We start from the raw sequence: 15463 nt of genomic DNA on the forward strand, positions 1-15463 counted from the left end.
ATGATAATTAAGTTGCAGTCTCTGTCCTCAAGGAACTTGAATTTAAATTAGGGAAATAAACGAGTATTATAATATTGGCAGTTGCAGTGCAGTGTAATAAATGCAGGATGTTAAAGATATGTGCAGGTAGCTGCACTGCAGAGATGAATAGTATTCAGCCAGGCTACATTTATAAGACATAAGAGAGACATTTGGTATTGTCAAAGTTTTAAACAGCATCAGTGGAGAAATAAGTATCTTCCAAAATACCTTTGACTAAAAAATTTTTTTAGAAAATTTGACGCCAGAAAAATCCATGAAGGTAGTTTCTAAAAATCGTGTTTTCAAAATCTAAACACATAAGAAAGTGACATTTGATATAATTTGAGTGAAATTATATATATATCATAAAATTATATCATTTGATACAATTTGAATGAAAACTATTTTTTTCCTAGTTTTGTTTTACAGATTTTCTTAGAAATGTGCTAAACACAGAAAACACAGAGATTATAATTTTTGTGATTGTTTATAAAATATTTAGAGCTTATAGAAGACAAGTGCAATAAACTTGATTGCTTCCTTGAAAGAACTTGAACAATAGCTTTTAAAGTGAATGCAGAATCTTAATTTCAAGATGTGATAGATCTCTTGAAATCCTAGCAGATTAGTTCATTTGGCCTCAAATATGTTCAGATAAAGTGAAAATGACACATCACTGATAAGTTATATGAGTTTATGAAGCTCTTGGGAAATACCAGATGTAATACTCTTGAAACTTATGAAGTCCTCCTAATTTGATGACACTTACTGTTGGACTAGCTCAGTTCAGTTCAGTTGCTCAGTCGTGTCCGACTCTTTGCGACCCCATGAATTGTAGCACGCCAGGCCTCCCTGTCCATCACCAACTCTCGGAGTTCACTCAAACTCATGTCCATTGAGTCGGTGATGCCATCCAGCCATCTCATCCTCTGTCGTCCCCTTCTCCTCCTGCCCCCAATCCCTCCCAGCATCAGAGTTTTTTCCAGTGAGTCAACTCTTCTCATGAGGTGGCCAAAGTACTGGAGTTTCAGCTTTAGCATCATTCCTTGCAAAGAACACCCAGGACTGATCTCCTTTAGAATGGACTGGTTGGATCTCCTTGCAGTCCAAGGGACTCTCAAGAGTCTTCTCCAGTACCACAGTTCAAAAGCATCAATTCTTCAGCACTCAGCTTTCTTCACAGTCCAAATCTCACATCCATACATGACCACTGGAAAAACCATAGCCTTGACTAGACAGACCTTAGTTGGCAAAGTAATGTCTCTGCTATCTAGGTTGGTCATAACTTTCCTTCCAACGAGTAAGCGTCTTTTAATTTCATGGCTGCAGTCACCATCTGCAGTGATTTTGGAGCCCAAAAAATAAAGTCTGACACTGTTTCCACTGTTTCCCCATCTATTTCCCATGAAGTGATGGGACCAGATGCCATGATCTTAGTTTTCTGAATGTTGAATTAGAGTAATCTGAATATAGATAATAAAACTAAATGGAATTCAGGAGCAGAGTATTAAGGAAAATATGCGTTCTAACCTGAATCGTAAGTCTGCTGTCATCTCCTGAACAGCGTTATAATTGCATGGGCACAGTCCAAGGCTTCTGTTTCCTTTGGACTGTGTTCAGAATCCAGCACAGTTCTGGGTATGCAGTAAGAGTCTGATTGAGATATAGATGCTGTGTCTCTGTGTAAGAGAAAAACATGAGGTTTGGACATGGGAACACCTTAAATACATATGATTTAAGTTTTTTTAAAAGTTATAAAACAGTACATGTAATACGCATCATGTTTTAATTAAAAAAAAAAAAAGGGGTTTCATGCATTTAAAAGGACAAGAATACTCACCACCAAATTGTCATTGGAGATTAAATCTGGTCATGGGGTTAAAAGTTTTTTTTTATGTTCATCTTTATTTTTCAATATTTTTCAGTGAGTATTATTGTTGTAATAAGAAAGCAATTTTAATTCATGGAATTCAATTATTACAAAGTATTTATCAGTATTCTAGCAATGGAAATTATCTGTGATATATGAAAAGGGCAGAGTTAATGCAAAATCTGCTTATGAAAAATTTGACAGGAAATTCAGCAAAATGAAAATAACTTTTTCAGATTGGTGGTGGTACTCTGGATTTATTTTTTTTATTTTCTGAACTCTCTGTTGTTGGCTTCCCTAGTAGACCAGTGGTAAAGAATCCACCTGCAATACAGGAGACGTGGGTTCGATCCCTGGATCAGGAAGATTCCCTGGAGAAGGAATACCCACTCTAGGGAATCTTGCGTCCAAAATCCCATGGACAGAGGAAACTGGGAGACTGCAGTCCATGTGGTCACAAAGAGTCAGACTTGACTTAGCAAGTAAACAGCAATAACAAACTTTCTGTTACAGCAGTTTATTATCTTTACAGTTTGAAAAAATCTAGATAAAGGTGTTAGGCCCTCTGAAGCTATTCTGCTTACTGCATAGAAAGCTTGGCTTACTCCAGTGGGACAGTGTGAATGGCCTGCATCACAGCCCATGGCACAGGGTTGTGTTTATGCTCGGCGCTCGATAATGTTTATGGAAGCTGGATTATGTTATGAATAACTATGGAAATTAAAACTGAAAGAAATGTTAGTGATAATTTAGTACAACTTTTTATTTTATAGCTGAGGATATTGATGTCCACTGACACTAACTTACCCAGTATTTTGCTACCAGTTAGTGGCAAAGCAGTACTGTAATTAGTCGACTGGTTAACCCTGGGAAGATGTTCCTGCCCTGAAGATCCAGCAGCTGCAGTAGAACCATGGGACACTCCAGCTCTCAAAGTGCACTGAGAGGGAGGCAAATGAGGCTGCAGATGAGGCTGAGGCTCAGTGGGAACATTCGTTCACCGTTGTGGCTGTTCATTATGGCCAGTTAATCAGGCCACAGGCTGGTCCCATCTGTACTCTGGCTGCTGTAGAACTTGCTTGGCAGCTGCTTGTTTAGGTGCAGTATGGTATTTTGGTGTTTCTTTTTCAGCAAACTAAATAAATTGGAGCAGTTGGAGGAACTAAACCTAAGTGGTAACAAGCTTAAAACCATCCCCACGACCATTGCGAACTGCAAAAGGCTGCACACTCTGGTGGCCCACTCCAACCACATCAGTATTTTTCCAGAAATACTGCAGTTGCCTCAGATCCAGGTACTTCTGTTTGCTGTGTCCTGGGGTGATGGCTGGAGTGTGACTCCTAAGAAAGTGGCAGTTTGGGATCACAGTATATTTAATCGACTCTTGGGAAGAAATGAAATTCCCTTTGAGGATATAGTGGGAGTTTGAACGTTAGGGAGTTAAGAATTAACTTAATCTCTCCCTTTTCCTTTCAGTTTGTAGACCTAAGTTGCAATGACTTGACTGAAATCCTGATTCCAGAGGCTCTGCCTGCTACTTTACAAGACCTGGACCTGACTGGAAATACAAATCTTGTTCTGGAACACAAGACACTGGACACATTTAGGTAGGAAGACTTCTGTAGTTGAATCCACGTGTGCTCTTACTCCCACCAGCCTTGTGTGGTTCTTCATAATGACTCTGCAGACCTCAGTTTATTAAAGCTGTAGGATGACTTAGGTCATAAAGTCCCTCGGTTCTCTTCTTTGATCCAGTTTGTGTTGGGTGTTCTGTCCAACAATCAAGCTCAGCATCATGTTTGCTGCTCAGCTGCACCCCAGTACCTTTATAGGGGGCTACATCCCACAGGCTTGCAAAGCCTATACTTGCCCAGCCTCATGACCAAAGAAAAATCCCAGAGGTGGCAACAGAGACATCATGGTTTAAAGGGTAGGGGGTTCAAACCCATCTTAGTCATGAGGTGGGGTGTAAGTGTTCTGTGCACATTCATCTTGTTGTGTCTTACCGGATCACGGTCTCAGAGGAATCTTATGTTGACATTCTGTGATTTGTTTATGTCAAACCGTTTATGTTTATGAGTATCATGGCCATGAAGACTGAGAAAATTCTCTAGACGTCTGGGAACAGATCTAATGCTGAAAGCTAGGCCATGTTGTTCTCCTTGTTTGACATAAACAAATCACAGAATGTCAACATCAGATAAGATTCCTCTGAGACCGTGATCCGGTAAGACACTTGTTTGAACCAAGGTCCTAGAGCAACACCACCATGTGCAGCAGATGGCGTGCAGGACACGGTAGTATCTACTACAGACGGAGAGGGCATCGGTTACCTGGGAAACAGCAGAGGAGCACGCCCCCTCACCGTGCCTTTGATAAACTGTCATAGTAGAGATAGTTCACATCTAAAGATCAGAACAGTCACTAGCTAGGGCTGGGTGAAGTGGTGGGAGATCAGGGGTGGGGTGGGGCCTTATGTATGAGTTTATGATTAGGCTCTCTGATTAAGAGGGGAAGGTCAGTCGGGTGAGTAGGGTGTGAGTGAGACAGGAATTGGTCAAGCAGGGGAGGTTCAGAGAGCAAGAGAACAGCTATCTTGAGTGGTCTGATCATATAGCAGGCATAGGTAATTTAGGTGGCACAGATTACATTGTGTTATGTCTTAAGACAGTGCAGAATCACTCACTGTACCAAGACTTCACTGTATCAAAATACTTCAACTAAGTAGACAGTTGGTTGAAACTAGAAATTTTTGTTGTGCTTAGTTTTTGAGTGAAATGAATGGCATCAGTTATTACAAAATTGGCCCGTATGTCTTCCTCCTACCCCTTTTCTTTCTTTTTCTTCCTTCTTGGTCTGTGGGTCAGCATACTACTTTCTTGGGTCTCTCTGGAAATGAGTCTTGGTATGTCAACAGATTATTTTGTAAAAACAAATTATTGTTGGGATAGCTTTTGTAAAATAGAGACACATGTAAGGTTTAAACCTCCCTTCCTCCACTTCCCACAGCCATATCACCACCCTGAAAATTGATCAGAAACCTTTGCCAACAACTGATTCTACAGTTACATCAACCTTTTGGAGCCACGGACTGGCTGAGATGGCAGGACAGAGAAACAAGTGAGTATCATGGCCATGAAGACTGAGAAAATTCTCTTGACATCTGGGAACAGATCTAATGCTGAAAGCTAGGCCATGTTGTTCTCCTGGTTTGACATAAACAAATCACAGAATGTCAACATCAGATAAGATTCCTCTGAGACCGTGATCTGGTAAGACACAACAAGATGAATGTGCACGGAATACTCAAACCCCACCTCATGACTAAGATGAGTTACTGCTCCTTTCTTTATCAATCACAGCTTTGTCCCCATGCTAACTTTCTTTCCCTGTAGTTAAGATTTGTTGATTATCAACCATAGAATAGCTCTGCTTTCTTTTTTTTTTTTTTAACTTTTTTAAACATTTTTTTCTCTTATTAATATGTATATTTTAAAATTTTTGGCTGCACCGTGAGGCAGGTCCCTGACTGAGGATCAAACCTGTACTCCCTGCCTTAGAAGGCAGATTCTTAACCACTGGACCAACAGGGAAGTCCCAGAATAGCCCTGCTTTCTGACAGCACCCAATCTAGTATGACCCCCCACTTTGTTAGACTTTCCCCAAAGTGATCCAGCCAAACCCAAATCCTGTACTAGTTTTTTTCCAGTACCCGCTAATATACTCCTGAGTCCCATGGTGTGCTTTCTCTTGTTGTTACATGATAAACCCAACTTGTTGAGCTCCAAGAGTGTTGTACACTTTGGGGAAGTCTTTGACTAAAGAGTGTTGATAGTAGGCCTTTATCACTACTGAGAAAAAACATCTTTCTAGCCTTCTGTAACATTGAAGTGAAGTGAAGTGAAGTCGCTCCGTCGTGTCCAACTCTTTGCAACCCCATGGACTGTAGCCTACAAGGCTCCTCTGTCCATGGAATTTTCCAGGCAAGAGTACAGGAGTGGGTTGCCGTTTCCTTCTCCAGGTCTATAATACATTACAGAAGGTAATTATATTACCTTCGCAATATTACATTGCTAAGGTAATATACACTGCTCCTGAATGTGGCTGAATTCCCCCATTTCTTATGACATCAACTCTTTAAGATGTTGCTTACTTATCTTCTGTGTAACACTTTTTACATGTGTAGATGGGGATTTACCACTATTCTTCTCCACTCTCAGTCAGCACTTAATTTTTAATTTTTTAATTTTTGGGGGGCACCACATGGCATACAAGATCTTAGTTCCCTGACCAGGGATCAAACCTGTGTTCCCTGTGTTGGAAGTGCATCCTAACCACAGGACTGCTAGGAAATTCTCTTCCTTTTTTAAAGAAGGCTCCCTGGAGAAGAATGCTTTGCCAACGACTTTCTCTGTCTTTCTTCTGTTTCTGTGATAGGTTATGTGTATCTGCTCTAGCTGTGGATAACTTTGCAGAGGGGGTGGGAGCTGTGTATGGCATGTTTGATGGTGACCGGAATGAGGAGCTCCCTCGCCTTCTCCAGTGTACCATGGCAGATGTGCTTTTGGAAGAGGTACAGCAGTCAACAAATGACACAGTTTTCATGGCTAACACCTTCTTGGTATCTCACAGGTAAGCAGGTGGGCTGGTCTGGGTCTCAATTATAAGTACAGGAGCAAGGTGAGATCTTGATTTTTGTCTCATGACCGTTCTGTCCATCAGCATGGAACATGGGGACTGTGGCTCTTTAAAGAGCCTGTGGGAGCCGTCTGTTTTCTCTCTTGAAACCAAAGGCTGCTGAGAATCTGGAAAGCCCAGACAGCATGTGTAATAGGTTATGTATGTATTATGTGCATTTCGGGGAAGGAAGGTGGTTAAGCCTCTATAAGATTCTCCTAAGGGTCAGTGATCTACAGAGGTTAAGCACTCATCAGATTCTTGTTTTTAAAATACTTATTATTGAGGATTTACCAACTAATCTCCTCGCTGATGCCTAAGCCACTTAAAGGCAAACACCCTATAAACCAAACTGGCTAACAGAGCATCTTGCCCAGCAGGTGGGCTGCTTAAAGCATACATACAACTGAGAGAGTGACCCTTGGCATACTCAAGGTTCAGATGGAACAGCCTGGAGCCCAAGCTGGTTTCACCTGTCATTATAACACAAAGATGTTGGGAAAGAAGTCTATTTTTCAGTAATAGAATTGAGCCTAGGGACTTGGCAAAATAAAGCATTTGGGAAAGGAAACTCAATTTATGAAGCATTTCCCAAGAGCTGGGCACAGTTTCAAGCATTTTTCATACTGTATCTTTAATTTTCTAAATAAGCCGAGGAGGTGAGTATTTTAATCGGAAAAATTTCTTGGAGCATTAATTTGCTGAAGATCTATAGCCCATAAATGGGAGAGCTGGAATCTGAAACCAGATCTTTCTGATAGCATCTGCTCTGTGCTTAGCATTGTGTACCAAGTGCTGGGGGTTAGGGGTAGACAACATGTGCATGGGAGAAATAGAAGGAAAACTGTGGGCCTTCTTTTGGGGAACTTACAACCCAAGTAGGTGGTTCAGAGTGTTGTTCTAGGACCAGAAGCCTCAGCATCACCAGAAGCTTGGTGGAATGTAGATTACTGGGCCAGCCCTTTGCCCACTAAATCAGAAACTTAACAAGCACTTCAGATGATTCTGATTTGCTTCAGTTAGAAGCCACTGAGTTAGGTCATTGCCGATTATGATCAATCAGAAGCAGCAGAGAAAGTTACCTCTTCATTGCCTTCTCTGCCTCCACCCTTTTGGTAAAATTTTTTAGCTAAGAGTAGAAGGCAAAGCTCTCTTCACCATCATCACTCGTATCAAGATGGATGAGGGTGAGGTGGGTTCATGGTCAACAGAAAAACGAGGAAGTCTTGGATATGAAGGACCGCTGCTTTCTTCTAAAACTAGCCATTTTCATTTTCTTTTTTTTCTAAACAGGAAATTAGGAATGGCTGGCCAGAAACTAGGCTGTTCAGCTCTCCTTTGTTACATCCGTCCTGACACTGCCGATCCAATGAATAGCTTTAGCTTGACTGTGGCTAATGTTGGCACATGCCAAGCAGTCCTGTGTCGAGGTGGGAAGCCAGTGCCACTCTCTAAAGTCTTCAGCCTGGAACAGGATCCAGAGGAGGCTCAGAGGGTGAAGGACCAAAAAGCCATCATAACAGAGGTAAATCTTACTCTCCACCAGTCACTTCTACTCCTCGAATCTAATGAATGCTATTCTACATAGAACAACGAAAGTCCATTTTATTCCTATCAAGCCTTGTAAATTGTACTCAATCCAGATAATAGTAACAGAAGACAATCTAATGAGCAGCTAATGACTAGCAGAAAGAAAGAGCAAAGTAATTAGAAATGAAAAATCCTAAATTGTGGTCTTTAGACTTATACCTAACATGTAAAATAAATGTAAATGTCCCCCTTGGTTAATTTTCATCTGGTTTTTTATTCCAAAACACAAGAAGAAAAAGTTTATAGTTTGACATCCCTGTTCTGAAGTGCAAAGTTTCACAGTAGTTTTCCTGTTTATGGCTGAATATATTCTGGTATTGTTTTGTTTGTTTTTTTTTTAAATAAAGAAGCATCAGTATTTCTAGTATTTCATAATTCTTCTCCTTTTTCAGACATTAACATAGGACTTTTGCTTTCAGGGAGACTTTAGCAATTACATGTAAACATTGTTTACTACAAAGCAGAATTTTGTTCAAATCTTCTGCCCATATTTAATTGTTTATTTCTTGACTGTTGAGTTCTTTGTGTATTTTGGATACAAGTCCTTATCAGAAATGTTTTGCAAATATTTTCCCAGTCTGTGGCATGTCTTTCATTCCTTTAGTAGTGTCTTTTGCAGAGCAGAAGTCTTTAGTTTAATGAAGTCCCACTTACCAATTTTCTCCCTCATGGGTCATGCTTTTGGTATTGTATTTAAAAACTCATTGCCAAACCCAAAGTTACCTAGATTTTCTTCTGTGTTGTCTTCTAGAAGTTTTGTCTTTTACATTTAGATCTGTGATTTATTTTGAATTAATTTTTTTTGTAATAAGTGTAGCTTGCTCCATGTCCAGATTTTTTTTTTTTTTTTGGACATGTAAATGTCCAGTTGTCCCAGCAGTAAATTGCCTTAGCTCCTTGTCAAAGATCAGTGGACTCTTATTTGTATGGGTCCACTTCTGGGCTGTCCTGTCAGAATTTTACAGTGAGGACTGTCTAAAAGATTCCATCCAAGGAAGCACAAAACCAAAAATTATCCTGCTAATGTGGTTGATGCTATGAAGATTCTGGAACTATGATCTTAGGAGGGTCTTTCAGTCAGAACAAGTGAAAGATAAAAGATAACTTTTTATTTGATTAGTCTATTATAGAATTTAATTAATGCTGTTAAGATTTTTCTTAGGGAGTCCTAGACAAGTAGGAAACATTTTTATAATTATAGACACGTATTGTTTGTTTGTTACCTGCTTAAGTATTATACTTTTTGTTTTGTTTAACCTTCACAATAACCCCCATGAAAGAAGTGCTTTTATTTTTATTTCACAGATGAGGAAAATAAAATTACAAATTTTTAGAGTTTGTGACAAGTTCTGATAAATAAAGGTGCCAGGATTTTCACCCAAAGAATGACTACAGCTATGAAATTAATATATTGAGGGCTTAGGTGGTTTTGTTTGGTTTTCTCTTAAGAAATCAGTATGAAGCATCTGGCAGATGAACATGCCTAGCTTGCAACCAGGGTTATTCCTTTTCCTCTGAGTTTAGAATTATATCATTCTTGATACGACCCTTAGAGAGTAGGTAAATTATGCCATGGATTCAGACTTTCCTTTTTTAGGCCAAATAACTTCAGGGATTATTCAGTGCTTTAGCTATAAAGATTCTCTTACCCAGTTAATATCTTCAGTCCCAACTCTGCCTTTGCTATTTATTTATTTGGCTGTGGTGGGTCTTAGTTGCAGCATATGGGATCCAGTTGCCTGACCAGGGATCGAATCTGGGCCCCCTGGATTGGTAGTGTGGAGTCTTAACCACTGAACCACCAGAAAAATCCCCCAACTCTGCTTTTAAACGAGAAGTCATTTTTAGTGACCCATCTGAGTTTTGGCCCCTGCCAGAATATGAGTGATGGAGAATTAATGATAGTTTTGCTTATTATTTTCCTAACAGATGTTTCTCTATTTAAGAACATGCTGAGGCCTATACTTAATGTTAGAGCAAATATCTTTTGAGATGGAGGTGCCTTTTAACCACTTAATTTTTATTGGTTTTAACTCAGTCCTCTCAACTATTTGTGGTATAATACCCATTTGATATTCTGTCCTTTTGGAATTCTATACATTTATTTCTTGTAAATCCACTTAAAATTGCACAGACTCTAGGAGAAAACCATATACCATGTCAACTCTATTCTGTTGTAGAGCCCTAAGTGTTGTGATCTGGAAAGATGTAAAATTGTGTGTCACTGTTGCTTGTTTCTCAAAGTTTGCATTCTGCTTATCTCTAGGACAACAAAGTGAATGGGGTGACCTGCTGTACCCGGCTGCTGGGCTGTACATACCTCTACCCTTGGATCCTCCCCAAGCCCCACATATCTTCCACTCCACTCACCATTCAGGATGAGCTGCTGATTCTGGGAAACAAAGCGTTGTGGGAACACTTGTCATATACAGAAGCGGTCAACGCAGTACGCCATGTGCAAGACCCATTAGCAGCTGCCAAGAAGCTGTGCACATTATCCCAGAGCTATGGTTGTCAGGATAATGTGGGGGCGATGGTGGTTTATTTGAACATTGGTGAGGAAGGCTGTACTTGTGAAATGAATGGGCTCACGCTCCCAGGTCCTATGGGATTTGCTTCAACCACCATCATCAAAGACCCACCCAAGCCGACCACTCCTTCCTCCAGTAGTGGTATTGCCTCTGAGTTCAGTAGCGAGATGTCCACTTCAGAAGTGAGTAGCGAGGTGGGGTCCACTGCTTCTGATGAACATAACACTGTTGGCCTGGATGCTGGCTTGCTTCCGAGGCCAGAGAGGCGCTGCAGCCTCCACCCAGCACCTACTTCGGGGGTGTTCCAGCGCCAGCCCTCTTGTGCGACTTTCTCGAGTAACCAGTCTGACAATGGCCTGGACAGTGATGATGACCAGCCGGTAGAAGGGGTCATAACAAACGGCAGCAAGGTGGAAGTAGAAGTAGATATCCACTGCTGTCGGGGGAGGGATCTTGAGAACTCGCCCACCCTTCCAGAGAATTCTCCTGCCCCGTGCCCTGAGGACCGTTCTAGAGGATCGTTATTTGGGATCCGAAGACAGAACAGTGTGAACAGTGGCATCCTTCTGCCAGTGAGCAAAGACCGGACCGAGTTACAAAAGTCTCCCTCCACTTCCTGTCTCTATGGAAAGAAGCTCTCCAATGGCTCTATTGTACCCCTGGAAGACAGCCTGAACCTTATCGAGGTGGCCACCGAAGCACCCAAGAAGAAAACCGGCTATTTTGCTGCCCCCACTCAGCTGGAGCCAGAGGACCAGTTTGTTATACCTCGTGACCTAGAAGAAGAAGTGAAGGAACAAATGAAACACCACCAGGAAAGCAGGCACGAGCCTGAGCCCAGTGAAGAGGATCGGACCGAGCTCCCGGAGGAGTTTGACACGGCACTGTAGTCTTCCCCCAGGGGCCATGGCATCGCGCGAGGCTGCATGGTGTAGGGTAGGGGACCCTGCCAGGGGCGTTCTGCCTCTGTATCTCAACCACAGATGAGAGGGGGCTGGATCTCGGAGGTGGAAATGGTGAGAGCTGTCAGGGTCTTGCTCTGGATAAGCTAGTCAACACCATCAGTGTTAAGTTTCATGTTTAACCTGCATAGGGATCCCCAGGTTCCTGGGGAGCAGGTGGGCATTACTCTGTATCAGTCTTGCCACCTGCCGTTAACCCTTTCTCTCCTAGGATAATTTTGAGAATTTGCCTGCCTGGGCAGGAAAGGGACTATTTCTGTGGAGGAATAACTGAAGATTGGTTCCTTTTACTGATTGCTGCTGATAGATCTCTGTGACAGAGAAATCACCTTCTATCTCAACCTGATGGGATGTGATGTGTCTAGTCACATGGCTTTTCCTTCTTCTCTACGAGAATACAGCCTATTGAAATGATGTTTATTGGAAATGTAGAACCAATCAAACAGATAATTTATGTTTGTGATGTAATGAGAGCACTTTCCACTGACTGTGAACTTTTTATTTTCAAATCTGCGCTCGAGCCAGTCTTCTTAGAGGCAGCCCAGATCCTTTGTCCATAGGCAGGATGATCATCGGGAGTTGGGGCCAGCTGTGAGGGTACGAGGAAGGGCCCTGGGAAATGGACTGTTGGATGTCAGACTGAAAGTTCGTGAGAAACAGGGGAGTAGGATCTTCTTTGGGGGATGAAGATGGGGAAGGGGTGAGGAACAAGACTACTTCCCCCAAATCACAAAAAGAGAATAACTGACAAATGCGACACCTGATAGGAATCTCCCAGAAGATCACAAGAGAGGCATTTGGGGATTGGCCTCTTTCCATAACATGAGGTGGAGATGGCAGTCAGCCTTCTAGTACGCAGGGCCCAAGGCTGATGCTGCTGCTCACATCCAAGTAACCTTGAGTTACAGCAGATGACTCTGAACAGACTGAGGCTGAATGAGCACAGATGGATGGATAGAGCTTCCAGTTAGACAAATTCCTTCTCTCATTCTCAAGCCTAGAGATGGTTTTCTAAAACATGAGGAGTGAGTTGAAGTTTCAACTTTTAATGGTTAACAGAGTCTTCTGAAAATGCTTATCCACCTCACATGGCTTCACAGTACTGGGCTCAATTTCTGAAAAACTTGATTGAGAAAGTCCTAAGCTTACAGAAAACCTGGTTTACTGATTTTTTTTTTTTTTTTTTTGCACATTCCATGTAAGCCTAGCAAAATGCAGTTCCTTCCATATTTCTGTTCCATTGCCTTTTCCTACAAAGTTTTGACATTGCTTAATTTTACCCAGTGGGGAATGTGCTTTGAATTTTTAGAATACTTTGACAATTGAAAATAGAGTAGAATCATTTTTAATCTGTTTCATGAGAAATGAAATGTTAAAGATAGGGTTGATCTATACATACATATGTTGGGGGTTTTATTTTAAGTTTTGCTGAAGCAGTAGTAGAAAACCAGTGACCTCTCCACAGATAGTTAGGTATCCTCATCTTCTCAGAGGTCTGTACCCATGTGTATGTGTCAGTGGGGTACACACTCTTGGAAGATACCATACCAATGAGTGTCTGGTGTTCACCCTCTCTAAGATATGAATTTGAGTTCCCAAATTGTCAGGAACACTTTTTTCTGTGTCAAACTACTTGTTAGCTACTGAAAAATTTTAGAACTCAGGTCTTGATTTGAAGTGAGGAACATAATATGGTTCATACAAAGTTCAGGTGCTGTAAGAAAGATGGGAACAATAGTGTGTTGCCGCCTTATTTTTTTATGGGAAAATGGGGGGAAAATGAAGGAAAAATGAAGGGAAAACCCAAGATGATAGTGATGAAAATTATTTTGGGACGATACCACTTTAATAGTATAGTCTTTTTAAAATTGTCCTTTATCTGTGAACTGTTTCTTGTCTCTTTGTTTCCCACCCTACACTAATTGGAATCACTACAAAGCCCAGTCATGAAACTACTTAACTGAAAGTAAATGTATTTACTTTGTAATCAGAAGAACCTTCAAATTCCCAGTGTTCTTTTATGTTTATGTCCCAGGTTTATGTTCAGGAAACGTTAGGTTGTATGAAAATCTTTAATATAGGCTGTACCAAAACCGATTGCTCTTTTCTTTTGTAGGTTCCTTTGATTCATGTCCCTCTATAATTGCTATTTGTTAAAACAGAGGATGAAAAGGCCATAGCCCATCACCAAAAATACACAGAACCCTCTTGACCTATGAAGTCATTTACACTTACTGTGTGAGCTGATTAGGTTGTCAGGTGGTAAAAGCCAGTAATCTGTCTCCAGGTGAATGTAATCTGCTTCCCAGGACTTTACCCAGAGGACACGTTCCCCAGGTGGGCAGAGGCCTGTTGATCTCTAGCCCAGAGGTCCCGGGCTCTGCACGATACTCAGGTCCCTGTGTGTACCTCCCATTTAATGGAGCTGTTTAAGAGAGTTTCTGAAAGAACATCACTCCTGCTTATGGGAGTAGTCCAGGAGTCCCATGGAAGAAAGAAAACTAGACAAGTCTTGGCAGCCATGGTATTTTTATTCTTATCCAGATGGATTGGAAATGTATTTGAAAATTTGAATGCTAGTATGTCATAGAGCTACCGTGATACCATAGAGTCATTGAATTATTACTCCTCATTCAAGTGAGGGCTTCCTTATACTACTGTAGAGTGTATGTGCAATAAGTTGATGAATTCATTTTCTTGATGTATAGAAGAGCCAACACAAGCAGCTTGGTAATCATTGGGTGCTATTTTAATTGTTTGTAGCGAGTGCTATTTTCTAGGAGATGGAGCCAGTTAGATTTGGCTGATCTGCTGAATATCAGATGATGCCCTTCTTTCCATGTCAGCTCTCAGCAAAAGCAGGTACTTGGAAGCCACAGGCTCCCCTCCTCTGTCTACTCAATAATCACTAATGAAGAGACCTCCACAAGGGAGCACTTGGCTGTTGTCGATAAACATACCAATTATTAAATAGTCTCCAAGCCATTCAGTGATGTCTGCAGCATCACTCTAGAACTGTCTTGTGTCACTTTTTTACTTCCCTCTGGGCGGGGCCTCTCAGACTCCCTCGTTCATGGAGGCAAGTTAATCTTTCTCTCCAGTTAGTGACTTTTGCCCCATAGTTGGGTAAGCACTTCCTAGACTGAGAAAAGCAGCTACAGTAAATCCTGCTCTGTTTCCCTCATTTGGTGACCATTCAATCACACATAAGCTCCTTGTATTCTAAATTTCATGCACTTCTCCCAGACGCTATAGGGTTTTCTCTCACTGTTGCCAGTGGAGGTCATCCAGACAGTGAGTTCATATCTTATGGTTTTGTGCAATCATTGTCGTATTGTAGTCCTAAGACTCATTATAGTGTATTTTTGATATTTTTGAAATGTGTTAAATTTTTTAATTCAATAATATGAGCCAGAGCATGTTGCAGCAAATCTATTGTTTGTAAAAAAATAAAAATAACGATAACAATAATAATAAATAAAATAAAATGGAATATCTTTTTCATGGCTTTGTTTTAAAATGGAATACCTGTTATTTTATAAGTACTTTATTTTAGCATGAAACTGTAATTTTCTCTAACTTGTATGTAGAATTAGTTTCTTAACCAAGAGCACCTTTAGGATTTTTCTGCTTTTTCTTGCTTTAGGGGAAGATAAGTGAAATCACATTCCATGACAAATATGAAGCTATGAGTTAAGGCAAGAATAAATATTTTTGATCACCTTTTAAGCTGAAATAGCAATAAAGTTTTTTACATTAAGAAATATTATATTCTGACTTGGTTTATATGTTTAAAGAAATCCCAAAGACAA

The 15463-nt window shown here is 40.9% G+C and overlaps 1 protein-coding gene across 5 annotated transcripts in view; it reads left to right on the forward strand.

The window, feature by feature from the left end:
• Window positions 1-15420, forward strand: part of PHLPP2 (PH domain and leucine rich repeat protein phosphatase 2) — a 65113-nt gene extending 49693 nt beyond the window's left edge. For 4 of the 5 annotated variants that reach the window (XM_005218644.5, XM_024978354.2, XM_059876804.1 and 1 more), the window contains 6 exons: window positions 3023-3185; window positions 3368-3498; window positions 4901-5011; window positions 6329-6523; window positions 7862-8093; window positions 10425-15420. In XM_005218644.5, the coding sequence (XP_005218701.1) occupies window positions 3023-3185; window positions 3368-3498; window positions 4901-5011; window positions 6329-6523; window positions 7862-8093; window positions 10425-11579 (1987 nt within the window). In that variant the 3' untranslated portion in view covers window positions 11580-15420. The remainder of the gene's footprint in view (window positions 1-3022; window positions 3186-3367; window positions 3499-4900; window positions 5012-6328; window positions 6524-7861; window positions 8094-10424) is intronic. The other variant, NM_001206193.3, reaches the window with a different exon arrangement.
• The last annotated feature ends 43 nt before the right edge of the window (window positions 15421-15463 follow it).

The sequence above is a fragment of the Bos taurus genome, chromosome 18 (genome assembly GCF_002263795.3).
Source record: "Bos taurus isolate L1 Dominette 01449 registration number 42190680 breed Hereford chromosome 18, ARS-UCD2.0, whole genome shotgun sequence".
Lineage (NCBI taxonomy): Eukaryota > Metazoa > Chordata > Mammalia > Artiodactyla > Bovidae > Bos > Bos taurus.